Consider the following 25065-nt stretch of genomic DNA (forward strand, 5'->3'; position numbering starts at 1 on the left):
CAGAAGACTGCACTATTCTCGTCCGGGATCTGGATTTTATAGTCTCTGAGTCTTGGCCGCTGATGGGATTACACTCACACTTGGAATGATGTGAGTGGAAAAAGGGAAGTACATGCTATAGAGAGAACACAGGCTTCTCCAGAGTGGAAATTAGCAAGCAAAGAAACAGAGAGAGAAGCAAGTAAGATACATGTTCAAGAGAGAACACAGGCTTGAAGAGTGAGCCTTTTTAACTTCTGACTTTTGTGATGCCGGGGTGTTAAAATTTTGGAGGAAGTTCCAAAGTGAGTCTGTCGTTTTACTTTTCTGCCAGTACTAGACAATTCCACTTTCTCTACATCTTCACCAACAGTGATTATATCATTATTGTTGTTGCAAACTAGTGGGTATGAAGTATTTTGTCATAGTAGTTTTTTTTTGGAGCCACACCCAGCAGTGCGCAGGGCTGACTCCTGGCTCTTCGCTCAGAGATCGCTTGTGGTGGGCCCAGGGGACCATATGGGATGTCAGGGCTAGAACCTGGGTTAGCTGCATACAAGGCAGGCACCTTCCCTGCTGTTCTATTGCCCTGCCTCCAGTTTGTCATAGAGGTTTTGGTTTGCATTTCCCTAAAGTAAAATGGTGTTGAGGTTTTTTTTCATGTGCTTATTGGTTCTTTGTATCTCTTTTCTAGAGGACACATTAAGAGCCTTTGTCAAAACCGATTTTAAATTGTCATTATATAATTATCTTTCTGGATACAAGTCCTGTTCCTGTTTCATATGTGATTTGCAAAATTTCCTCCCATATTTCAAGGCTGACTTTTCCTTCTTTAGGGCGTGAGGGGCTCATCTGGCTGTGCTCAGTTCCTACTCCTGGCCCCCTTCACTGTTAGTGGGGCTCCTATGTGGTTCCTGGGGCTTGAACCTGGGTTGGCCATGTACAAGGCAAGAGCCCTACTTCTGAAAAGACTTTTCCCTTTATCTTTTCAATTTTTATATATTTTATTTTCATAAAGTAGTTCACAATAGTTCATTACAGATAATATTCAAACACCAATCCCACCACTGAGCATCTTCCACCACAGTAAGAGAGAAGTGTGGGAGGTTGTTGTATCTCATTGTGGAGCCATTTAAGCCCGTATATAAGAGAATACAAGTAAGTGTGTTAAAAACCAAACAAATGTGTGCTACTTTTGTTAAGTAAGTGGGTTAGAGGATAAGAAATTGTGCAACTGCAAATGCAGCCACACGTTCCAGGAAATTTTGTCGTTCTCTTCTGGGAGCTTTAGTTTAAAGTCTGGATCTTGGCCGTTGATGAGATTACATGGTGCCTGGGACAGTTTTTGGGTGTGACTGCCAAGCTGCTGGGGAGAGGGGAGAAGGAAGCCCAGTCCCAATCTGAGTGGGCTTGGAAATCTCAGTCACGAGTCCCACGTTACCTGGGTTTTTCTGCCGGTTCGCTCTTGGGTGAGGCTCATCTGAGCATGTGGAGAGTGGCCTTGAACATGGCAATGCTTGGGTTCTGGGGGTTTTTGACTGCTGGAATTCTGCTTAGGGCAGGGAGGGAAACTTAACCCGCCCCCCTCTGAGGTGCCCTGGTGAAGACAGCCTGGCGCGGGGTCAGGACATTCTGCCTTTTTCCTTTAATACTGTCTTGAAGCCCAGGTTTATTTTGACAAGAAACATTTCATTTTATACACTTGTTTCTTGAAGAATGAGGAGCTAGAGGACCAGATAATATAGTACAGGAGGTAGGCACTTCCTTGCAGGTAGCTGACCTGGTTTGATCCCCAACACCACATATGTTCCTCTGAGTACCACTAGGCATCATTACTCCTATAAGTCAGGCATAGCCCCTAAGCACTGCCAGGTTTAGGGGCTAAATCAACCCTATGCCAATAATAATAATAATAATTAATAATAATAATAATGAGCTAGGAGGATTTGGTTATGATTTTTAGTCTATACCTTTGTTACTCTGCCCAGATAGAACCAACAAATGCAGCAGAGTTTTGAGAGGGTCAAACGATACCAAATGTATCTGTACCTTCCAGATTTGGTATGTCAGTGGCTGGCAGTCATCCTGTGCACAGCACATGCCAGCTGTAAACACACAGGCAAGATGAAACTCATCTTCAAGGAATTTTAGCCAGTGTCACCACCAGGAAAAGGTGGACATGGCCCAGAGGAAGGAAAAGGAAGGAAATACCCCAGAGACTGGGCCGAGCTACAGGAGGCCAGCCAAAGGAATCTAAAAGAACATGGCTGGGCGGGGGCCAGGAATGTAAGGGGACTCTCGGTGACAGTGACGGAGTATGAGCCCATGAGCCCAACAAAGCTCTGAGGCACACACATCTCATTAGGACTCTGATGTCTTATGCAGGTGCTTCCAGAGACCAGTGGTGTGGCCCAGAGAGCCAGGGACACACTCCAGAGCAGCAGCCCCGAGCTTCGTGTAGGTAAGGCTTCAGCTGGCCAGGCGAACCGGCACCTTCCATGCCGTGGGGATGGCTCAGAGGGCAAGTGCGTGTTCGTGGGAGCCTGAGCTCCATCGCTGGCACCCCATGCTTTCCTGGCAGTCCAAAAACAAACAAATAACTGCTCCTCAACCACAGCAACGTCATTCTGGGCTGTTGGGGTCTTTGGAGGTTAGTGGCAGGCATTCCCGCCCCAAGGCTGCTGAGAGGGGATTAGAGCAGACTCACGGTTTGCACAACAGGGCTCAACGTCTAGGTTAGAATAGATGGGGAAACTGAGGCAAAGGTGTCAAATAAATTTACCTGAGGTCAAACAGCTAGAAAATGGCAGTGCCAGAATTCAAGCCAGGTTGCGGGGCTCGTCTGTCTCTGGAGAAGCCCGAGTAGGGGCGCCCTCCCACACTTTGAGTCCTTGGATAAGATGCACCTGGGCTGAGGGAACTGGGGGTTGACTTCAGCACCTGCGCCTCGGGGGTCACGATCAGTCATGCTGCACGTTGCTTCTGCTCAGTCGTGCTCCTGAATCATCCGTCGTGAAAGCGTGCCTTAGCACTGTGGGGGCTGCTGCTGCCAGAGAACCCTGAGCGAACACTTGCTAAAGCCAGAAGTCTATTTTTACAGATTTAGATGAGGAGCTTTAAAAGAGTGGAAGTAAATACCACACTCACGTCAGTGTTTGTACAGTGAGGACAAAAACATAAGGACTTCGCCTTAGAAGGAAGGAATTCACTTTGAACGCAGTACTGACGGCAGATCCGGAAGCTGCTGGCCTCTTGCAGTGACCCCCTCATTCACGGGCGGAGGAGAGCAGCACTGTGGAGGTCAGGGAGCTGCTGAGCCAGGTCTCTGCACTGTCACCCTGACCTGTGGAGCCCCCGGACCTTGGCTACTTAATAGCTCCCCTGGGAACCCCCAGCAGTGCTCACTAGCTGCTTCCCAACATCCCAGAAGCTGAGATGCCAGCAGCCCACCCTCAGCTCAGGCCTCCCGAGAGCGCCAGGCAGGGCTGATCTAAGCCCCCATCTCCTCTCCCAGACACACACACACACACACACACACACACACACGTCCTTCATCTCATCACAAAGGCCTCGACTCTAGGGGTGCCTCCATCTCTGCAGATGCTCTTTCCATCCAACTTTAAACTACGTGTGCCAGGAAGATCTTAAGGCAAAATTAACTCTTTATCGTGTAACTCCCCACTGCTCGCCCTACATCAGAATCTGATTCTAGCCACCCGCTTCATGCAGAACCTTGCATTCAGTGTGCGGTGCAGTTTAAGGCATTCGGGCACTTTAACTAAATCTCTCAGGGACCGTGGGTTGCGCGCTTTCGGTCAGGGACCGTGGGTTGCGCGCTTTCGGTCGGATCTCCGGCATCCCATAAGGTCCCCCACCCCGTGCAAGCCCTGAGCGTCGCCCGGTGTGGCCCCCAAACTGAAAAACTTCAACTTTCAGGGAAAGAGGAATTTCCTCTTCCCGTGTCGCTCTGGACCTCGGACAGCGCGCTGCGCGCGCCGCTGCGGCCACCGTGAGCAGTCCCGGCCGGTGGCAGCCTGTGGGCGCCGCCAGTGCAGCTCTGGCGAGGGCGGGAAGGAGGGAAGAAGCGCGGGGGCTCGGGGAGACGCGAACCCGAGTTGGGCTGAGGGCGGAGCTGGCGGCGCCGCCTCGGCGGAACAGCCGTGTGCGTGCGGAACGAGCCCGGGACGGCCCGGGGTCCCGCTCCCCTGCGCCCGCTCCGCGCCCGACTCTTTCCTAGGCGCTGCCGGGCCAGAAACGAAGAGGCTCCGGAGGGGCGGCCCCGGCCCGGGTCCGGAGGAGTCGCCGGCCGTCGGCGGCGCGGGGAGCGGCCTGGAGGTGCGGGCGCGGGGTGCGGGTGCGGGCGCGGGGTGCGGGCGCGGGCGCGGGCGCGGGCGGCGGCCGGGCCTCACCGCGACGCCTTTCCCCGCAGGACGCGCTGTGGCTGCAGGAGGTGGCCAACCTGTCCGAGTGGCTGCGGCCCGCGACCTGACGCCGCACTCCCCGCGCGGCCCGCGAGAGGCTGCCCGGCGCCGGCGCGGGGCGGGGTGCGGGGCGGGGCGCGCGGCGGCGACGTCACCCGCGCTTCCGGCAGGCGCCACCGAGCGGCGGGGCCGCGTCACTGCTGCGCGCCGTGGGTTGCGGGCGCGATGGCGGCGCTGGGCGGGGACGGGCTGCGCCTGCTGTCGGTGTCGCGGCCGGAGCGGCAGCCGGACGCGGCGGCGCTGGGCGGCCCGGGCCCCGGGCTGTGCTGCTGGGTGTCGGTGTGCTCCTGCCTCAGCCTGGCCTGCTCCTACGTGGGCAGCCTGTACGTGTGGAAGAGCGAGCTGCCCAGGTGCGGGGCTGCGCGCGCGGCGCGAGGCGGGGCTGCGGGCGGCGCTTGGGCCGGCCGGGGGCGGGCCGGGCCGCGGGGGGCGGTGGCGAGCCCCCTGAACCCGCTGCCCTCCCCGTAGGGACCACCCCGCCGTTATCAAGCGGCGCTTCACCAGCGTCCTGGTGGTGTCCAGCCTCTCCCCGCTGTGCGTGCTGCTCTGGCGGGAACTCACGGGCATCCAGGTGCGGAGGAGGTGGGGGGCGGGGCAGCTCCGGGCACCCGGCGCGGGAGCAAGACTGATGCCCCCTTTTCCTGTGGCTCAGCCAGGCACATCCCTGCTCACCCTGATGGGCTTCAGGCTGGAAGGCATTTTCCCGGCTGCCCTGCTGCCCCTGCTGCTGACCATGGTGAGTCCCCGCTCCCCCAGGCTTCGCGGCGGCCACCTCCGCTGGAACCTGCCCGCGACCCCGATTGTGTCCCGCTGTTGACTGATGGGAGAGGGGCTGAGCAGGGGCGGGATCGTGGCCGAGATGCTTGCTTCTAAGGCCTCTCAGGGTCAGGGAGCTGGGTTATGCTTAGCACCTTTCCTTTGATTGCTTTTTTTTTTTGGCTTTGGGGTCACATCTGGCCATGCTCAGGGCTACTTCTGGTGGTACTCCAGGGGCCATATGGGAAGCTAAGGAAGACAACATACCCATTATACTGTGTCTCCAGCCCCTCCCCCCCATATCACTGTTTTGCTGCACCTGTCCCCTGCCCGCAGATCCTTTTCCTGGGCCCTCTGATGCAGCTCTCTATGGATTGTCCCTGTGATCTGACAGATGGCTTGAAAGTTGTCCTAGGTGAGTTTGCAGAGCCCTAAGAGCATTGGCCCGGGTCTCTGGGATGGTGGGGAAAGGAATCCATGCGCTCAGCTGGGACCTGCCCCCATGAGATGCCCTGTGTTGACCAGGATACAGCCCGAGACCTGACACCTTTAGGTGTTCTGCAGGGCCGCGTGCAAAGAGCATTGTTTCTTGCTGCCCTAATCACTGGCCGCCCCGTCTCGACCAAGAGCTGGTCTCCAGCACAGTTTGAGGTCTCACTCTCCCGGGATAGGGGCGGCTTCTCTTCAGCACCCTGCAGGCTGTGAACAGCGCTCACCCGGACCTGCTCCGTGTTGACATTAGCCTGGGGTTAGCCCGAGGAAGTCAGGGAGGGAGACTTGCACCTCAGTCCCTTTATAGCTAGTCCCTCAGTGCTGGAATCTTCCGCAGCCCCGCGCTCCTGGGCCCGCTGCCTCACAGACATGCGCTGGCTGCGGAACCAAGTGATCGCGCCGCTGACGGAGGAGCTGGTGTTCCGGGCCTGCATGCTCCCCATGTTGGCTCCGTGCACGGGCCTGGGCCCCGCCGTGTTCACCTGCCCGCTCTTCTTTGGAGTTGGTGAGTCTGGCCAGCCCTGTCCTGTGGGCCTGGGGCCGGGGTAGCCATGAGGACTGTGACGATTTGGCTTCGCTCCCTCCCAGCCCACTTTCACCACATTTTCGAGCAGCTTCGCTTCCGCCAGAGCAGCATGGGGAGCATCTTCCTGTCTGCAGGTGAGTCCTACAGGGCTCGCCTTGGGCAGGCCTGGGCTGGGGGTGGCTCTGGTGCCAGAGGGCTCGCCAGCCAAGGGCACTGGGGTCCTGCCTGTGCTTGGGACGGGGCTGGCTGAGGGTGCACAGGGCCAGAGCCGGAAGGGCCTGCAGGTGTGGTCACTCCTGGCTTCCTGTCTCCAGCGTTCCAGTTCTCCTACACAGCTGTGTTCGGCGCCTACACTGCTTTCCTCTTCATCCGCACAGGTTGGTTCTCATCTCTCGGGGCCCGGGGCAGCGGTTGGAGACCGGAAATGCTGGTTGTTTGCAAGAGCAGCAAGTTTCTTGCCCCGCAGTGCTCTAGAGAGGCTGACCCGGGATCCTCAGCCAGCCAGTGGCGTGGGGGTGGGGTTGCGGGAGGCAGTGTGACGGAGGGGGCCTGGAGAAGGCGGGACCGCTCCGTGAGCTGCTCTGTCTCCCTCCTAGGACACCTGATCGGGCCAGTTCTCTGCCACTCTTTCTGCAATTACATGGGCTTCCCTGCCGTGTGCGCGGCCCTGGAGCACCCACAGCGACGGCCCCTGCTGGCCGGCTATGCCCTGGGTGTGGGACTCTTCCTGCTTCTGCTCCAGCCTCTCACGGACCCCAAGCTCTACGGCAGCCTTCCCCTGTGTGTGCTTTTGGAGCGGGCTGGGGACTCAGCAGCCCCCCTCTGCTCCTGACCCCTGCTCCCGTGCATACGCCTATGAACTCTCACGGGCTTCCCAGCCCTGCCCAGCAAGGGGGACTGCAGGGGAGAAGCTGGCTGGGGTCCCCGAGATCTCAGGAATTTTTGTAGGGGATTGAAGCCAGAGTTCGTTGAATCCCAGGGACCAAGAGAAGGAGCAGATCGCCAAAGGCTGCAGCCCCTCTGGAAGGGGGCTGAGGAGCAGCTGGGAGCGGGGGACCAGGGGTGGGCCCCAGGAGCCAGGCCCTCCCTCCTGCCCTCCCTCCGGACTGCTCTGAGCGCCTCCGCCCTGCAACACTGCTCAGGGCTGGCAGGTCGGCGGCTCCCTCACTTCCCAGGGGTTTCTCACTGTCTTTTTTGCATCAGGACTTTGTATCGGGACATTAAAGAGATTTAACTTGGGTAACACGGCCTTGGACCTATGAGAATCCATCTGTTTGGGGGTGGGAGTGCACCCAGAGTGCGCCCTGGCCTGGCTGCCTCCTCCTGGGTAGGTCAGCGTGGTGGGCTCCGTTCCCTGGCACAAGGGGGCCCAGCTTACATGGGGCCTGTGCTCTGGCTCGGGGCTAGGGACCGGGACCAGCGCCCCACCTGCACCCTATGTTGCACGAGGGAAAACAGGCCTGGACAGAGGAGCCACACATGGGCACTGAGAAGAAAAAGGGCTCTTCTGGCTGCCGAGCCGCCCTCTGCCCAGGAGACCCAGAACGGGCTGCGGCCCCGCGAGCAGCACTGCGCCCCGAAGTTTGTCCTGTCCTGCGCTGCTTCTGGTTTGCACCCAAGTTCTCACTTCCCTGGGCTCTCCCCACCACCACCATTTTTCAAGTTCTTCCTCTCCTGTCCAGAGGGCGTCCTGCGCCCTCTCTGAGGCCGGGGCTCGAAGGAGACGGAGGTGCCTTTGCCCCCCACTCTGCCCCCAGGTTGGCTGCTGTGGGACCTCCAGAGATTGACAGCGCCCGGCAGGAGGGTGAGTCCCTCCAGTCTGTCTGGGCGCCCCCTCAGCCACCTCCAGCAGCACTTCCCTCCCCCGTAACCCCGTTGTGCCGTTTGCTTTCTGCAGTCCCCCATCCTACCAGTTGGCTCCTTAGTCTCAATACTAACGTGCCCCCCATTAACATGGTTTTCACCTGTGATCCCCTTGGACTGCCCTGGGAGCATATGGCCCCTGGCCAAAAAGGCTTAGAGAATTAGGGCTCTGGTTGGGAAGGCTAGTGGGGGCCAGGGGACTGGAACTGATCTGGGCCCTTGCTTCCGCTGCAGTCCTTACTCCTCAGACCCCGGGGTTGGTTTCTCCCTCCGAGCCCCCAGAGGTGGGGGCACTTCCTCCGTCTTGCGCCTCAGCAGCCGGGGGTCTGGGCTGGCAGATTAACGGACTGTGCTAGTGTGTGTTAGAACCAAGACCTGTTTCTCAGGTCAGCAGTTCCCCTGGCTCCCAGCTCAGCACCGGCCAGACTCAGGCGCTCAGGAGTGGCTTAACCTGAGACCACTCCTGGTCCCACCACAGCCAGCCCCCTCCACGCCCAGGTGAGTCAAGAGGCAGCCCCATTTTCCTTCGAGGGGCTGCTTCAGCACCCGCACTAAAGACAGGGGAAAGACAGTTTTATTGAGCAAAGTTCTTGGGTGTCCCACCCCCCCACCCCAGGAGGTAGAACCCCCCAAACCTGCTCCCCCGCATCCTGGGCCCACCTGTGCCACCACCTGCAGTCTCTGGCAAGGAGACCCTTGTTTGGCAAGAGATGAATGTGAGTGACTGTCCGGCAGCAGGGAGGGGACGGGCGGCAGGAGGGGGCAGTCACTGCAGGCTGCGTCGCCTGCCACAAGCAGCTGAGGACAGGCGCGTCCTGCCCGGGCACCGGGGCCTGTGCTGGCCTCAGTGCAGCGTCCAGTGAGGCTCAGGCTGGGGATGGCCAGGCTGGGCGAGGTCACTCGATCTCCAGGATGAGATCATCGCCCTCCAGTGTCATGTCCTTGGTCACGTGGACCTTGCGGACAGTGCCCTCCATGGGCGAGGTCACCACAGTCTCCATCTTCATGGCACTGAGCACACACAGGGGTTGGCCCTTGGCCACCTTAGCCCCGGCCTCCACCTTGATGTCAATCACCTTTCCAGGCATGGGCGCCCCGATCTGGCCCTTCACGTCCTTCAGGGCCTTGGGGTGGAAGTGCATCTCCTGGAGACGGGCAGAGGGGCTGTGAGCTGGCGGCATCCCCTACCCCCTCGCCCGGCCACCCGGGGGCAGCCATACCTTCATGGCTTGCGTGTCCTTCACCAGGATGGACCGCAGCTGGCCATTGAGTTCAAAGAAGACCTGCCTCTGGCCGGCGCGGTTCAGGTCACTCACGGCCAGCGCTTTGATGTGCAGCGTCTTGCCCCGCTCCAGCTCCACCTGTGGGGAGGCCGTGCCTGAGCCAGGACCCCGGCCCGTCTCGGCCCGCACCCTGGTTTCTTGCTCCGGGCCAAACCGCCAACATCAGCGCCTGGAAGTCTCAAGCCTGGGGCCTTGGGGCCAGTGGGGCTGGGGACGCAAGGGCCACTGACCTCAAACTCCTCTGCGATTTTGGGGCCCTGCAGGAAGAGGCGGGTGTTGAGGCTGTCGAGGGGTCCGAAGGTGGCAGTGAAGTCTTTGAAGTGGGAAAAGACGTCCGGGTACATGGCAGCCGAGAGCACGTCCTCCGGGGTCACCTCATCCCCGTGCCGCTCTACCAGCTCCTTCTCCAGGGCCTGCAGGTCCAGTGGAGGCAGGGAGGCCCCTGGCCGCCCCTCCACCCTCGGCAGGTCCTTTATCACCTGGGGAGCAGAGAGGATCAGGCCAGTCCGCACCCCCGGGCCGCCGCCCACCTGAGCGCGCGGGGCCTCCCCTACCTTGGAGCGGAAGGGCTCGGGGAAGCCGCCGTGGGGGATGCCGATGTAGCCCTGCAGGAACTCCACCACCGAGCGCGGGAAGGACAGCTCCTCCGCCTGCGCCTCGGCGTCCGCCCGGCTCAGCCCATTCTGGACCATGAACTGGGCCAGGTCCCCCACGATCTTGGAGGACGGCGTCACCTGGGGGACAGTGGCCCTGGTCAGGGTGCTGGCCCCCGCCCGAGGCCGGAGGCAGGTAAGAGCCCTGGGCCCCACTCACCTTGATGAGGTCGCCCAGCATCTGGTTGGCCTCCACGTAGGCCTTCTTCACCTCCTTGAACTTGGAGCCCAGCCCCATGCTGTGCGCCTGGAAGTGCAGGTTCGTGTACTGGCCGCCGGGGATCTCGTTCTCGTACACGTCGGAGTTGCCCGACTTCATAGTGGCCGTGCAGTCGAAGGCCGCGTACAGGCCCCGGGCCCCTTCCCAGTACTCGCTGTAATCGAACACGCGCTCCAGCGGCACCCCTGCAGGGGTTCAAGCACAGGGAGGGCCAGATGGGCCTGCCTGCCCCGGGCTGCTCCCGGCCCCGCAGGGCCACACCCGGGGCAGTGGCCATGGGCTGGCGGCCTCGTCTCCTACCTGTGTCCAGCGGCGTCCCTCGGGTGCAGGCCACCAGGGCCCCCATGCTGGGCTGTGACGTCATGCCAGACATGGAGTCGGCGGCCACATCCACGACATCGGCACCCGCCTGGGCACAGGCCAGCATGGCTGCCACGCCCGCCCCTGACGTGTCGTGCGTGTGGATGTGCAGCGGGAGGTCAGGGAAGCGATCCCGGAGCGAACTGACCAGCATGGTGCAGGCCGAGGGCTTCAGCAGTCCTGCCATGTCCTGGGGGGGGGACAGCATGATGCCTGCGGGAGGGGAGGCAGGGCGGGGGGAGCTGGGGCCGGGAGGGGAGGAGGGGCACCCGTACCTTGATGCACAGGATGTGGGTGCCGGCCCGCACCAGCTCCTCTGCCAGGTCCATGTAGTACTGCAGGGAGTACTTGGTGCGGCTGGGGTCAGCCACGTCCCCCGTGTAGGAGATGGCTGCCTCCACCACGGCGCCCGCGCTGCCCGCCGCCTCCATGCCCAGCAGCAGGTTGGGCAAGTAGTTCAGGGAGTCGAAGACCCGGAAGACGTCCATGCCGTTCTCCTTGGCCACCTCACAGAACCTGAGGGAGGGAGCACGCGGTGAGTCCCCAAAGCCCAGCACAGCAGACACAGCCCCTGGGGACTGAGGACAAGGATCTGGCCTGGCAGGACCAGGGCACCCACGGTGCCAGCGTGTGGGCAAAGCTATGTGGGCAGCCCGGCCAGGCGGGTCACCGCAGAGGCCTTTGGCACAGCCCATCGGCCTGGTGGGGCGCACCCAGGCCACTGGGCAGAGGCGAAGTGCTTAAAAGGGGCCGAGAACTCCGGTCCCAGGGCTGTTCCTCCTGCCCTCGGCCCCAGCCCGGGTCCAGGCATCCCCGCCGCCCCGCGCCATCGCAGGCTCACTTGAAGACCACGTTGTCGGGGTAGTTGGTGTAGCCCACGGCGTTGGCCCCCCGCAGCAGCATCTGGAAGGGGATGTTGGGGATGAGCTCCCGGAGCTCCTGCAGCCGCCGCCAGGGGCACTCATACAGGAAGCGCATGGCGACATCGAACGTGGCTCCTGCTCAGGGACAGGGGAGCCCGGTCAGCGGGGCGCCTGCCCACCCCCCCCCCCCCACACACACCTCCTGGTCTGCTGACCTTCGCCGGGCAAACTCAACCTCGCCGCCGCCACCCCGACCCTCCGCCTTCCGGCATCCGGCCTCACTGGCCAGAGCAGGCCCCGCTCCCTCCTACCTCCCCAGTTCTCCATGCTGAAGAGCTTGTTGAAGTTGTGGGCCGCGTAGGGGGCGATCTTTTTGAGGTCGTGGGTCCGCACGCGTGTGGCCAGCAGGGACTGGTGGGCGTCCCGGAAGGTGGTGTCCATGAGCAGCAGCCCCTTGTGTCCTCGAACCGCGCGGGCAAAGCCCTCGGGCCCCTCCCGCAGCAGGATGTCTCTGAAGCCGGTGGGGGGCGGGCCTAGGGCACACGGGCCATCAGCGCCCCTCCCACGGGCGCGGGGTCCCCTCCCCCAGTGGGCAGGATGAACCTCACCTACCTATGGGCACCACAGGGACGATGGGGTCCGTGGGGCTGGGACTGGCCTTGACGGGGATCGGGGTGGTCGGGCCATTCACCATGACGTGTCCTGGGGAGAAAGGGCCGGTCAGGCTGAGCAGTCTGGGTTGGCAGAAGAGCAGGTGGGTGGGGGAGGGGGGCTCCTTTGGGACACCCACACTTGCAGCTGACCCTTCCTGGGTGCAGCCAGTGGGGACCTAGTGCAGTCACGTGGGGGAAGAGGGGTGTCAGGCCAGGAGAGAGGTGCGGGGTCAGAGCAGAGGGTGCGGGTGACAGTGGCGGGCCAGGCGCTGGGGAGGGGAGGTTCGGGGGGGGGGGGGCGGACCAAGGTAGTGCAGCAGTTTCTGGGCGCGGTTCTGTGCCGGCCGCAGCTGGAAAAGCTCAGGATTCTCATCGATGAACTGTGTGTCCACGGTGCCCGACAGGAACTGCTGGTTGTTCAGCACGTTTTGCAGGAAGGGGATGTTGGTCTGTGGAGCAGAAGTGGCGGGGGGGTCAGCATGCAGTGTGCGTGCGGGGAAAGCGGAAAGGCAGGGGGCCGCGGGGTCGACACAGCCGCCTTGGGGGCGTTTCTCCCAGGCCTCCTCAATAAGCCCATGAGTCCCGAGACAGCTGTTCTCCCCGCGTCTGCCTGTCTTCCGGGGTGCCCGCTGTCTGCCTAGTTTCCAATCGGTGGGGGGGCTGCCCTGCACCCCCCACCCCCAGCCCTGTCTCCAGCTTCCTGGTGAGGCGCTCCCTGGGGCCGAGAGACAGTGCAGAGACCACACAGTCACTCAGCTGCAACCCCGCTTGGGATCTTGCTCCCCTAGCACTGCCGGGGGCATTCCTGGGCACTGCTGGGGGTGCCCTCCCCAAAGGGTGAGGCTGCCTCTCGCCACACGCCTCCACAGCCCACTTTCCCCAAAAGCCTGGACACAAAGGCCTTTGCCCTTGCCTTCGACCCCCACAGCAAAGCCTGTTCTAGTAGGTTCCATTGCATAGGCAGAGGGCTAGCACCTCCTGTTTCCTGCTTCTGCTCCTCACTCCCCACCGCCTGGGAGCTAGAGGGTGGGGTGCTGTCAGAGGGGCTCACGTGCAGGGACCCCAGTGTGGCTTATTTTGTGATAGGGTGAGCCACGAGACTGGGACGGGGCAAAGATCAGATGGGGTGCCGGCGCTCTGGGTGCTACCCACTCAGTGCCACACGTCCCTGAGCCCTGAAGAGACGGAGGCTGGCACGAGCTCCATGCTCAGGAGGCAGAAGGCCCAGGTGGATCCCCAAACGGTCTCCCGCGCACTGTGGGTATTGCCGCCTCCCCCCAAAAAATGCGTTTTTAAAAAACAGAGAAAATGGAATAAGCAACTAGACGCACACAGTCGGGAAAAGGGTCCTCTAAACCTCCTGGGTGCTGCCTGCACCCCCTTTTGTGGCCCCACCCCTTTAACTGGGACAGGGCAGGGGTTTATGAGCTCCAGGCCGGAGGTGGCCCTGTCCCCTGCCCCCCCACTCCCCAGAGGTATCTGGGCACCATGACCACTCCGGGCCCAGACACTCGCGTCCGTGCCCAGGGCGCTTGCCAAGGTTACCAGCCCCCAGGGACCAGGTGGGCTGCGACGAGAAGAGGTGGGGGGCGGGGGGACACCAGGTAGCCTGTGAACTAGAAGGTGCCCGGGGCGGGTGGTGCCCGGACTCTGGTGCCCGACCTGGCTCCGAGCCCGCGGCTCTCGCACCCGGACCCCCGGTTCCGAAGGCGGGAGGCCGGGATGCCGGCTCGGCCTGCAGCGCTCGCCCCGCACGGCCGGCCAGGGCAGGTCCCGACGCCGGGCCGGGCGCGGCGCGGGCGGCCAATGGGACGGGAGGCGGCGGCCGGTTGGCTCCGGAGCCGCGAGCCGCGGGGCGGGCCGGGGCGGGGCCGGGGGCGGGGCGCGGCGCCTGCCCGAGGCCGAGCCCGGTCGGCCCCACCCCGCAGCCGCCCTGCCTGCCGGGGGCGTCGCCCCCAGCCCCCCACCCCCCGGGCCCCCGGGCCTGTTGGGGACCCTCCACGTGACTCGGTGATGCAGAACGGTTATGACCTTCAGCGTGTCTCTGAGCGCGAGGGTCCCGGCAACTGCGGGTTTGCGCCCGGCCCTGCCTGTGGGTGCGGGGACGTGTGGGTGTGTGGGCATGTGTTGGTGTGTTGGGGAGGGTGCCCAGCGACATGTGACAAAGACTCCCGTCTCTGGGAGATGGTGAAGGGGCCCGCGAGCTGGCGCTTTGTCTGCCTGTCTGCAGAGTGACGGTTCGCGCGGCGGCGGCGGCGGCGGCGGGCGCCCGTGCGGTGCAGGATGCCGGGGCGCCGGGGCGGCCGGGGGCGCGCGCGCCGGTGCCAGGGTGAGTGCGCTGCGGCAGCGCCGGGGGGCAGCGCGGCGGGCCCGCGCCGGCCCGGGCCTCGGGCGTGAGCGGGAGTCATCGTGGGCGTTGCAGCGGCCGCGTGTCCCGGTGACCTCGGGGGCCGACCCGGGTGGGTCCCCGCGCGCCCCTCCCCGTCCACCCTCCACGTGCGTGTCCGCGGCGCGCGCCCGTTGGCGTGCACCCGCCTGCCTGCCGCCGCCGCCGCCGCCGCGAGCCGCGCCGGGAAAAGGTGCCGGAACCGAGGGAGCCGGGGCCGCGGGCCCGAGCGCCATGGGCCGGAGGGCGCGCGGCGGGCGGCCGGTCAGCCCCGGGCCTCGCCCCCGCGGGAGAGCCGCCTGGGGTCGGCGGGGGCCGGCCGGGCCCGTGGGGAGGCCGGCCCGCGCCCCCTGAGCTCCGGACACCAGGTGAGGGGGCCGCGGGGCGCAGCGCGGGGCGGGGGGAGGACAGCCCGGAGCGGCGACGGTCCTGGGGACGGCTGGGGGGGCGCCTTCCCCGGCGCGGGAGGGATGGCGCGGAGGCAGGGGGGAGGGAAGGCTTTGATTCCCGGGGACGCCGAGAGGAAGGAAGTTCCGGGACCCTCCCTGCTCTCATGCCCACCTCCGCTTCCTGCCTTGGCCTCACCTTGTCCCCAGCGCCTGGACTCCCCCTAAGCGCCTGGGGAATGTGACCTTTACTCGGGGGAGCCTGGCCCTGCAGGCCCCGGCCTGCCCTCTGCCCCCGTGGGGGGTCGCTAAGGCCGCAGGCCCTGCCCCTAGCCCCCCAAGCCCGGAGGGGACGTTGGCCCCGGGGACCGGCCTGGGCACTGTGGCCTTCCCTCCAGGGCTCCCACCATGGCCCCGCCGCTCCTGCTGCTGCTGCTGGCCAGCGGAGCGGCCGCCTGCCCACTGCCCTGCGTCTGCCAGAACCTGTCCGAGTCGCTCAGCACCCTCTGTGCCCACCGGGGCCTGCTGTTCGTGCCCCCCAACGTGGACCGGCGCACAGTGGAGCTGCGGCTGGCGGACAACTTCATCCAGGCCTTGGGGCCGCCCGACTTCCGCAACATGACGGGACTGGTGGACCTGACGCTGTCCCGCAACGCCATCACGCGCATCGGGGCGCGCGCCTTCGGCGACCTGGAGAGCCTGCGCTCCCTGCACCTGGACGGCAACCGGCTGGCCGAGCTGGGCGCCGGCAGCCTGCGCGGGCCCATCAACCTGCAGCACCTCATCCTCAGCGGCAACCAGCTGGGGCGCATCGCCCCGGGCGCCTTCGACGACTTCCTGGAGAGCCTGGAGGATCTGGACCTGTCCTACAACAACCTGCGCCAGGTGCCCTGGGCGGGCATCGGGGCCATGCCCGCCCTGCACACCCTCAACCTGGACCACAACCTCATCGACGCGCTGCCCCCGGGCGCCTTCGCCCAGCTGGGCCAGCTCTCCCGCCTGGACCTCACCTCCAACCGCCTGGCCACGCTCGCGCCCGACCCGCTCTTCTCGCGGGGCCGCGACGCCGCCGCCTCCCCCGCGCCGCTGGTGCTGAGCTTCAGCGGGAACCCGCTACACTGCAACTGCGAGCTGCTGTGGCTGCGGCGCCTGGCGCGGCCCGACGACCTGGAGACGTGCGCCTCCCCCGCCGGCCTGGCTGGCCGCTACTTCTGGGCCGTGCCGGAGGCCGAGTTCTCGTGCGAGCCACCCCTCATCGCCCGCCACACGCAGCGCCTCTGGGTGCTGGAGGGCCAGCGTGCCACGCTGCGCTGCCGCGCCCTGGGCGACCCCGTGCCCACCATGCACTGGGTGGGCCCCGATGACCGGCTGGTGGGCAACTCCTCCCGGGCCCGCGCCTTCCCCAACGGGACCCTGGAGATCGGGGTGACGGGCGCTGGGGATGCGGGGGGCTACACGTGCATCGCCACCAACCCTGCGGGCGAGGCCACGGCCCGCGTGGAGCTGCGGGTGCTGGCTCTGCCCCACGGCAGCAACGGCAGCGCCGACGGGGGCCGCCCTGGGCCCTCGGACATCGCCGCCTCGGCCCGCACCGCTGCGGAGGGCGAGGGGACGCCGGAGTCGGAGCCCACCGTGCAGGTGACGGAGGTGACGGCCACCTCGGGGCTGGTGAGCTGGGGGCCGGGGCGGCCGGGGGAGCCCGTGTGGATGTTCCAGATCCAGTACAACAGCAGCGAGGACGAGACGCTGATCTACCGGTGAGGACGCCCGCTGCTCCGGGGCGCCCCGCACCCCTCCTCGGCTCCCGCGCTGCAGGGCGAGGGGGGTCCGGCCCGGGGAGAGGAGGCGGGGTGCAGGGGAGAGGGGGCGGGCCCCCGGTGTGACTCTGCTCCCCCCTTGCCTGCAGGATCGTGCCAGCGTCCAGCCACCACTTCCTGCTGAAGCACCTGGTCCCCGGGGCCGACTACGATCTCTGCCTGCTGGCCCTGTCCCCTGCCGCGGGCCCTTCCGACCTCACGGCCACGCGGCTGCTGGGCTGCGCCCACTTCTCCACGCCGCCGGCCACACCCCTGTGCCATGCCCTGCAGGCCCACGTGCTGGGCGGGACCCTGACCGTGGCCGTGGGGGGCGTGCTGGTGGCAGCCTTGCTGGTCTTCACCGTGGCCTTGCTGGTTCGGGGCCGGGGGGCCGGGAATGGCCGCCTCCCCCTCAAGCTCAGCCACGTCCAGTCTCAGACCAACGGCGGCCCCAGCCCCACACCTAAGGGCCACCCGCCGCGGAGCCCCCCGCCGCGCCCCCAGCGCAGCTGCTCCTTGGACTTGGGTGACGCCGGTGGCTGCTACGGCTACGCCCGGCGCTTCGGAGGGGCCTGGGCCCGGCGGAGTCACTCTGTGCACGGGGGGCTGCTGGCGGCGGGGTGCCGAGGGGTCGGGGGCAGCGCCGAGAGGCTCGAAGAGAGCGTGGTGTGACAGGAAGGAGCCACCAGGCCGGGGGGCCGGACTGCCAGCAGCCCCCCTGCTCCACCGTACCTCAAGCCCCTCCCGTGGCAGGACAGGGGCCACCGCGGCCCTGACGGTGCTCACAGCTGCGGACACAGGGCTGCGGCCGCCCAGCGGGAGTTTCTGATTTCTAATAAAACTGGTGGGGAACCCCAGTGCACTCTGGTCTCCTGTGGGCCTCCAAGGGCGGGCGGATGGGTGGTCCAGCCGTGGGGGCTGAGGGGGTGGGCCCAGGGCCGTGGCTGGCTGCATGGGTGTCACGGCGCCACGAGGCGGCTGAGGAGCGGGTGGGGGATTGTGCCACTCGGGGGGGGGGGGGTCCTGGTTGACAATGTTTCCCTTTTTCCTTCTGGGCCACATCTGGCCTTGCTCAGGGGGCTACCCCCAGCGGTGATGGGGGGGTGAAGCCGGGTCTCCTGCATACGCAGCCTGTGCTCAGCCCTCGTGCTCTCCAGAGGGAGAACATAGCCCAGAACATTCTTCACATGCTGCGTCCCCACAGCTCCAGCACATAACGGCAAGCCGAGGCTGGGGCGCCCACGGGCCCCCGGCAGCCCAGGATCCCTGGGAAGGCCCAGGCCCTGCAGTGGCACCTTGGGGGGGAGGAAGCGTGGGGCTCCCCACACCAGCCACCCCGAGACTCACCTTCACGCCTCGAACCCGGAACTCGGCGAGGGCTCTGCTCATCTTAGTGGCCGCCGTGGGGTGGTCCTTGCCATGCGCGATGACCTTGACCAGCAGCGAGTCGTAGTGGGGCGAGATGACGGCGCCTTGGAAGGCCGAGGCGTTGTCCAGGCGGATGCCCATCCCCTCCCCGCTCCGGAACACCTGGGGCGCGAGAGTGGCCTGAGGTCCCCGCCTGGCCCGCCCGCGCTCTGGCTGTTCCTGGGGGCCTCGGGGGCACGGTGCCCGCCCGGGGTCTGCCCAGCTCTCGCCATGGGGAGCGGGCAGGGCCCTGCTGCGGGGAGGGACCAGTGACGGGGCTTGTACCTGACGCTGACACGGCTTCCTGTCCCCCCTCACCCCTGTGCCCAGTGCGGATACTGGGGGGCATAGAGGAAATACGAGACAGACTGTGGGGTGCGGGGCGGACCACCCAGACTCAGGTGCTGGGGTCTAGGGTATTTGGATCACAAGCACCCTCAAGGATGCTCTTGGGGACCCCCGCCGAGAGATAAGTCAGGGAGGGAGACCCTCACTTCTGAGGGGCGGCTGGCTCACTGGGAAGGAACTTAATGAAATATTTAAGGTGGACTCAGCCATGAGCAGGAACCAGCGGCTAAAAATACTCTGTGGTGACCGGGGCATGGAGGTGCCCGTCCCGGGGCTGCATTCCAGCCCTGGGCTGATGACCTCCCTGCTCCCACTGGAACATTCCAGAAATGGAATCCCTGGGGGATCTCGGTCCAGGAGCCCCTTCCTTCTGCAGGCCCCATGTCCCCTGTCTCAGGGTGATCCCCGCCCTCTCTGGGACCCTCCCTGGATCTAGGGGAGATGTCCCGCAGAGCTGTCCCGGGGCTCGCCAGGCAGGTGGCGGTCCAGTCCCCACCCTGCTCAGCTGCCCTGTCCTGGAGAGCCGAGGGCCCCCCACAGAGCGTGAGCGCATGCTGAGCCTCCCCCTGCCCCGACCCCCAGGACAAGCCCACCCCACCCGGGCCCCACCTCAATGCGGCCAGTGTCTGGCTGGAAGCTGCGCGCGGGGTCCTCGGTGGTGACTCGGCACTGGATGGCGCAGCCGTTAATGCGGATATTCTCCTGCCGCAGGCCCAGGTCGGGCAGGCTGCGGCCCTCGGCCACGTGGATCTGGGCGTGGACCAGGTCCACACTGCGGGGGACAGAAGGGGCTGAGCCATCGACCCCCGGAGGGGCAGCGGCGGTGCCCGGCGCGCCACTCTCCGCCTCCTGCCCCCCAAAGCAGCCTGGGGAACGCCCGAGATTGGTGCTTCAGACCCCGCGTTTTCAAGAGGATGACGCTGGGGCCACGTGGTGGCACTGAGGTCGGGAGCGCTCCTGGGGCCAGGGGTGCAGCCCAGACCACGTTCCCCACCGCCACCCCAGTCCAAGGGCTCCTGTGCCCCAGTGTGTCTCCTAGAGACACCAGCACAGGGGGAGCAGCCACTCAGCACCCACAGGTTGGGGTCCAGCCCCTGTGGCTGGGGGAAGCCGGAGTCATGCGCCCCCTCCCTCCCACCCCCGTCAGACGCTGTGGCCAGGCCACCATCACGCCCGAGTCCCGAGCCCTGTCAAGAGGCGCCTGTGACTTCCCAGTGTTGGCAGGAGTGAGCAGAGCCCCTCGGCAGGCAGCCCCCAACTTTGAGCTCAAGAGAACAAAGAGGAGTCAGGGGTCTCTGGGTGTCAGCCCCAGAGGGAGCGTCACAGCTGGGTACTGAGGAACGAGGCTTTGTAAGTGGGAGGTTTGGGGGCCGGGTGATGTTGTCAGGGCACCTGTCTTGCACGCAGCCAACTGGCGTCCATCCCCAGAACCCTGTAGGGTCCCCAGGCCCGCCAGGAGTGATCCTGAGCATTGAGCAAGCAGAAAGCCCTGAGCACTGCTGTGTGTGGCTCCAAAATAAATGAATAAATAAATGAAACGGGGAGTTTCATGCCTGCATCTACTGGGCCTGTGGGAGGAAATCCAGACGCTGGTGAGGCACGAGGCCGTCTCTGCTCAGGGAACCCCGCAAAGCTTCCCACAGAACCCCCAGACGGAGACGCAGATTCGGGCACAAACATCCCGACACCCTCCAAAGGGACACGAGCCCCACACAGGTTCACGGGAGGCCACCACGGAGCAGCAGACATGGGGGCCTGGACGGCCCCGCAGGGCACCGGGCAGCGTCTGGCCACTTCTATGGCCAAAGAAATGCAGGACAGGGAGCCGCACGCAGGGCACCTGCTGAGCTCAGCCCTGCCACTGCCAGCCCCCATGCACCAACCTCAGTTTCCTCACCTGCAGAGCTCACAGCTGCCAGGGCTTGGGGTCCCCTGCCCCTTCCTACCAGCTACCCCCTACCCCGTGCTGGCACGAACAACCACTACGAGGCCCTGGGGCCCCAGAGAGCGCACCTCAAAGGGACAAGGGCCCCCAGGGAGTGCCCCGGAGGCGTCCCCACACTCACTCGGTGATCTCCTCGGTGACCGTGTGCTCCACCTGCAGCCGGGAGTTGACCTCGATGAAGTAGTGGCGCCCGTGCTTGTCCAGCAGGAACTCCACGGTCCCGGCGTTCTCATAGCCCACCTGGCGGTGTTGGGTGTTGGCGGGGACAGGAGCTCAGTCCAGAGAACAGGGACCAGCATCCGCAACCCTCAGGACGCCCCTCCCGGGACAGGGCAACACCCCTCAGACCCCCACCAGTGAGCCGCTTCTGGGGTGCAGGGTGACGTCAGTGCCACCAGATGAGACCAGACCCCACCAGACTGTTCCCAACCAGCCACCCACGCCCACCGCTAGGGGAGATGGAGCGGGGGTGTCGGGGGGCACCACACATACAGCAGAGAGCAGCTCCGAGGCTCCAAACCCACCCCCCATTTCCCCACCCAGCAGATGAGAGGGGGAGGACTGCAGGGTCAGGGGGCTCTGGGCTTGGGGGCTATGGGGCGCTGCGGGGTCGAGGGGCTGTAGGCTCAGGGTCTGTAGGATCAGGCACAGTGGTGTTGGGGTGCAGCGAGGGCCACATGCTGTGTATTTGGGGAGCTGCGGGGTCGGAGTATTTGGGGGACCAGGTGCTTTGTGACTAGCCTCACTCCTTTGCCCCCGTGACTCAGTGGGCGCTCCGCAGCTGCGGGGCCTGCGCTAGGTGTGCCCACTCACAAGGAGAACCCCCGCCGCCCCCCACAGCGGGATCGGGGGCCACTGAGGCCTGCCCGAGAGGCCCTCCCTGCCCACTGCCCGCAGTGTCCTCACCTGCTTGGCCAGCTTGACGGAGTCACTGGTGAGGCGGGAGCGCACCTGAGGGTCCAGGTGGGCGGCGGGCGCGATCTCCACCACCTTCTGGTGGCGCCGCTGGATGGAGCAGTCGCGCTCGTACAGGTGCAGGATGTTCCCGTACTGGTCCCCTGCGGGCCACAGCGCACCGTCCTGGGGCTGAGGCCTCCCACAGCCCGCAGCCCCCGGTCCCCCCGCCTGGGGAGGGCACCCGCCACTCACCCAGGATCTGCACCTCGATGTGGCGCGGCTTCTCGATGAACTTCTCCACGAACAGCGCCCCGTTCCCGAAGGCCGCCAGCGCCTCTGAGTACGCGCGGGTGTAGTTCTCCTCCAGCTCCTGCGGGGCCCAGCGAACTTTGGGGCCACCTGCTCCCAGGATCCCGCCCGCAGCCCCCCTCGGGTCGGCCCCCTCACCTCATAGCTATGCACGACCCTCATGCCTCGGCCACCGCCCCCGTAGGCCGCCTTGAAGATGATGGGGAAGCCGTAGGTGTTGGAGAACTCATGGGCCTCGTGCAGTGATGTGATGGGGGCGTCGGTACCGGGGACCACAGGGACACCTGTCGGGCATGGCGGGGGCTGCTGTAAGCGCCCAACGGCCCCGCCAAGCCGCGCAGCCCCTCGGGGTTGCTCTGAGGACTGAGTGCCCCGGCCCCACGCCCTCACCTGCAGCAATGGCAATAGCCCGGGCCTCCACCTTGTCGCCCATCTTACGGACCACCTCTGGGCTGGGCCCAATGAACCGCACCCCAGCATCCTGGCACGCCTGGGCAAAGTCTGCACGCTCTGACAGGAACCCATACCCAGGGTGCACGGCATCCACATTGTTTTCCTGGGGGAATGGGGGGGGGGGGCGTGAAAAGCACATCCTCAAATCACTTCCCACAGGTCTTGACCAAATCCTGTGGTTCATACTGCCCCACCTCACTGCTTCCTTCCACTCCCACAATTGTCCACTCATGCACAGATCCAGCCATCCACCCATCATCCACCCATCCTTCCACACACATCCATCCATCCACCCATCCATCCGCCCATCCTTCTACACATCCATCCATCCATCCACCCATCCATTAATCTTTCCACCCATCCACCCACCCACCATTCACCCACCCATCCACCCACCCATTCGTCCATCCATTTATCTCCCCACCCATCCATCCATCCATCCATCCATCCATCCACCTATCCTTCGATCCATCCATCCATCCATCTGTCCGTCCATCCACCCATCTTCCCACCCATCCACCCACCCAACCACCCCCCCATCCATCCACCCATCTTCCCACCCATCCACCTACCCATCCATCTATCTTCCCACCCACCCATCCACCAACCCACCCATCCTTCCACGGATCCCCCCAACCCTACGTCCTGATTCCCTCACCTACCCACCGGTAAGGCCAGCCTAGAGGAGCACGGGCACAGAAGCCCTCCAAGAAGCCCCCCGCCTGTCCTGACTCACCTTGGCCACCTTGATGATATCCGGAATGTGCAGGTAGGCCTGCACAGGGGCCAGGCCACGGCCAATGAGGTAGGCTTCATCTGCTTTCTGCCGGTGCATCTGGCCCGTGTCCTGCTCTGAGTACACGGCCACTGTCCGAATGCCCAGCTCCGTGCAGGCCCGGAACACGCGGATGGCGATCTCCCCTGGGGTGGCGGAGGAGGAGAAGTCAGAATTCTCAGCCCCAGCCCCAGCCCCAGCTCCGGGCCGGCTAAGAGAAGCACCGAGCAGAGGGAAGCCCTGGTCCGCGCAGGCGCTCACCCCGGTTGGCGACCATGACCTTCTTTATGGGCTTGTACTCCAGGCGCCGGACATTGGGCGAGGCCGCGGGGGCAGACGAGGTCTTGCGGATACCCAGGAGCCTCAGGCCCCCGCGGATGGTTCGGAACTTCAGCATCTGGGGGAAGCAAGAACCCCAGTGACAGTCTTGGCGCAGCACCCAGGCCCAGCTTGGCCCTGGAGGAAGCTGGGCCCCCTCTTCCTCTCTCTCTCTTGGCCCAGCCTGGCGCTCCCAGGGGTTCGGGACTGTGGGCAAAGGAGCCGATGCAAACCTACCCCCGGCAGCTCTGCGCCCTGCTGCCCACTTGGGCCTGCACCCACACTCAGCCACAGCCCCCAGGGCTGCACGTCCCTCTCAGGTGGTGGCTTCAGCTCGAGGGAAGTGGGTGTGGTGGGGGAGGGCATCTGGGTGCCCTGGGGAAAGCTCAGGATTGACACCCTGACTCTGACAGCTGCACCCCCTTTCCTCGAGAGCTGCTCCGTGACTCATGGGGCCACAGGCCAGTGATAGACCCAAGTTAGACAGGGGGCTGGGGTGGGCACATGGGCCCTGAGCAGAGCTTCTACTGTGGAACTGGATAGGGCCTGATGGATTGCAGCAGGGTGCAGGGGAGGCGGAGACCCCAGGCCAGGCAGGACTGAGGCCCGAGCTGACTCTGACCATTGGTTGGGGGGGGCTCAAGGGGCGGGGTGCAGCCTGGCCTGTGCCAGGCTCCAAATGCGCCCCGTCTGCCCCCTGAGCACTGCAGGGCCTCATGTGGGTGACCCTTCACAAGCCTATCATGGGGGGCACTATTAAAAATGGGTGGATGGTTATATTTCAGTCTTCATGGGCCTGAAAATATCTATCTTTATAAATCAGTTTTGTTGTTAGACAAAAGAATGGAAAGTGTATAAATTAACATACATAGCTCTGTTCCAATAAAACTTTGTTTGCATAAACAAAAAAAATGGGTGGATGGCGACGTTTTGTTTTTGTCTGGGGGGGGGCACACTCTGAAGTGCTCAGGGATTACTGCTAGCTCTGTGCTCAGGGATGACTCCTGGAAGGGTTCAGGGGACCTACATCAGCCTGTTCTGCTGCTGGACTGTCAGCCCCGACGGCAACTTTGTGGCACGTGTTTTATACAAAATAAAGAATTCTCCACTTGCAGCTTCTACCCCCAGGACAAACATTCACTCCACAAAACACACTCAGTATCAGCTGCTTGACTGACATGGAACCAGCCGCCACACTGGGGGGGGAGGGGGGTATGAAGATGCGTCCTGCCCACGCGGTGGAATATTATACAGCTGCGAGCAGCCTTGAAATCGTGCCATTTGCGAAAACCTGGTTAGAAGTCTGAGATGTGCTGAGTGGAGTGAGGGAGAAGAAAGACACACACGGGCTGATCTCGCGAATCTGCTGTGAAGAATAACGGGCCGAAGAAGCAGAAGGGTAAGGCGGGGATGCCTGTCACCCTTGGCCCTGCAGCTTAGGGAGAAGCAAAGAAATCGCCAGGAGGAGGAAGATGAGAAAGGGAAGGAACAGGAGCAGGGGGCGGGACTTGTTATGCTGGTGACGTGGGGGAGTGGCCGAGCCAGAGACTCGACAACACAGAAAACCCGAGAACTAAGCTATGACCAAACTCCATAACGCCCAGGTGGCCGGCGTGCGTGGGGGCGGGATGGAGGAGGGGCACTGGCCGAGAGAAGCCGACCCGGGTGGTGGGGCTGATGTTGGAATATATGCCTAAAGCACAATTATCAGTAACTTTGTAATCATGGTTCTTAAGTTTGTTCTTTCCTTGGCTTCGGGCCACATCTGCAGTGCTCAGGGGTTACTCCTGGCTCTGTACTCAGGAATCACTCCTGGCGATGCTTGGGGGGGCCATATGGGACGCCAGGGATTGAACCCAGGTCAGCTGCATGCTAGGCAAGCTATCTCTCCAGCCACTCTTTAATTAAATGTTTTA

General features: G+C 64.1%; 3 protein-coding genes across 7 annotated transcripts in view; 2 read left to right on the forward strand and 1 right to left on the reverse strand.

Moving 5' to 3' along the window:
* Positions 1–4569: 4569 nt before the first annotated feature.
* On the forward strand, positions 4570–7481 carry RCE1 (Ras converting CAAX endopeptidase 1). 3 transcript variants are annotated; one of them, XM_056131946.1, is made up of 8 exons: positions 4577–4810; positions 4929–5031; positions 5113–5196; positions 5553–5631; positions 6046–6213; positions 6297–6368; positions 6549–6611; positions 6831–7481. In XM_056131946.1, the coding sequence occupies exons 1-8, from the start codon at positions 4626–4628 to the stop codon at positions 7064–7066; spliced, it is 990 nt and encodes a 329-aa protein (XP_055987921.1). In that variant the 5' UTR covers positions 4577–4625; the 3' UTR covers positions 7067–7481. The 3 variants fall into 3 exon arrangements, with proteins under 3 accessions (XP_055987922.1, XP_055987921.1, XP_055987923.1); XM_056131948.1 differs by having other exon boundaries at positions 4782–4810; positions 5117–5196; XM_056131947.1 differs by lacking the exon at positions 6549–6611 and having other exon boundaries at positions 4570–4810.
* A 1236-nt stretch (positions 7482–8717) lies between these two features.
* The window catches only part of PC (pyruvate carboxylase), a 68529-nt gene continuing 52181 nt past the window's right edge, over positions 8718–25065 (reverse strand). Inside the window, exons 3-22 of the mRNA XM_056131924.1 lie at positions 23093–23228; positions 22793–22977; positions 21994–22159; positions 21742–21887; positions 21547–21664; positions 21304–21455; positions 20519–20637; positions 19062–19224; positions 18045–18227; positions 12434–12578; positions 12089–12178; positions 11788–12009; positions 11455–11611; positions 10889–11129; positions 10554–10803; positions 10194–10438; positions 9935–10114; positions 9611–9859; positions 9318–9458; positions 8718–9242 (exon numbers count right to left, since the gene is read on the reverse strand). Of these exons, the coding sequence (XP_055987899.1) occupies positions 8994–9242; positions 9318–9458; positions 9611–9859; positions 9935–10114; positions 10194–10438; positions 10554–10803; positions 10889–11129; positions 11455–11611; positions 11788–12009; positions 12089–12178; positions 12434–12578; positions 18045–18227; positions 19062–19224; positions 20519–20637; positions 21304–21455; positions 21547–21664; positions 21742–21887; positions 21994–22159; positions 22793–22977; positions 23093–23228 (3537 nt within the window). The 3' untranslated portion in view covers positions 8718–8993. The remainder of the gene's footprint in view (positions 9243–9317; positions 9459–9610; positions 9860–9934; positions 10115–10193; positions 10439–10553; positions 10804–10888; positions 11130–11454; positions 11612–11787; positions 12010–12088; positions 12179–12433; positions 12579–18044; positions 18228–19061; positions 19225–20518; positions 20638–21303; positions 21456–21546; positions 21665–21741; positions 21888–21993; positions 22160–22792; positions 22978–23092; positions 23229–25065) is intronic.
* On the forward strand, positions 14007–17553 carry LRFN4 (leucine rich repeat and fibronectin type III domain containing 4). Of its 3 annotated transcripts, none has more exons than XM_056131936.1 (3): positions 14007–14458; positions 15300–16658; positions 16808–17553. In XM_056131936.1, the coding sequence occupies exons 2-3, from the start codon at positions 15310–15312 to the stop codon at positions 17367–17369; spliced, it is 1911 nt and encodes a 636-aa protein (XP_055987911.1). In that variant the 5' UTR covers positions 14007–14458; positions 15300–15309; the 3' UTR covers positions 17370–17553. The 3 variants fall into 3 exon arrangements, with proteins under 3 accessions (XP_055987911.1, XP_055987909.1, XP_055987910.1); XM_056131934.1 differs by having other exon boundaries at positions 14008–14883; XM_056131935.1 differs by lacking the exon at positions 14007–14458 and having other exon boundaries at positions 15225–16658.

Source organism: Sorex fumeus, unplaced genomic scaffold (assembly GCF_029834395.1).
Source record: "Sorex fumeus unplaced genomic scaffold, SorFum_2.1 ptg000093l, whole genome shotgun sequence".
Taxonomy (NCBI): Eukaryota; Metazoa; Chordata; class Mammalia; order Eulipotyphla; family Soricidae; genus Sorex; species Sorex fumeus.

Coding starts and splice junctions, on each gene's coding strand:
- RCE1 (XM_056131946.1), top strand. CDS start 4,626: ATGGCGGCGCTGGGCGGGGACGGGCTGCGCCTGCTGTCGGTGTCGCGG. Junction 4,811..4,928: donor TGGAAGAGCGAGCTGCCCAG/GTGCGGGGCTGC, acceptor CCCTCCCCGTAG/GGACCACCCCGCCGTTATCA. Junction 6,369..6,548: donor GAGCATCTTCCTGTCTGCAG/GTGAGTCCTACA, acceptor TCCTGTCTCCAG/CGTTCCAGTTCTCCTACACA.
- LRFN4 (XM_056131936.1), top strand. CDS start 15,310: ATGGCCCCGCCGCTCCTGCTGCTGCTGCTGGCCAGCGGAGCGGCCGCC. Junction 16,659..16,807: donor GACGAGACGCTGATCTACCG/GTGAGGACGCCC, acceptor CCTTGCCTGCAG/GATCGTGCCAGCGTCCAGCC.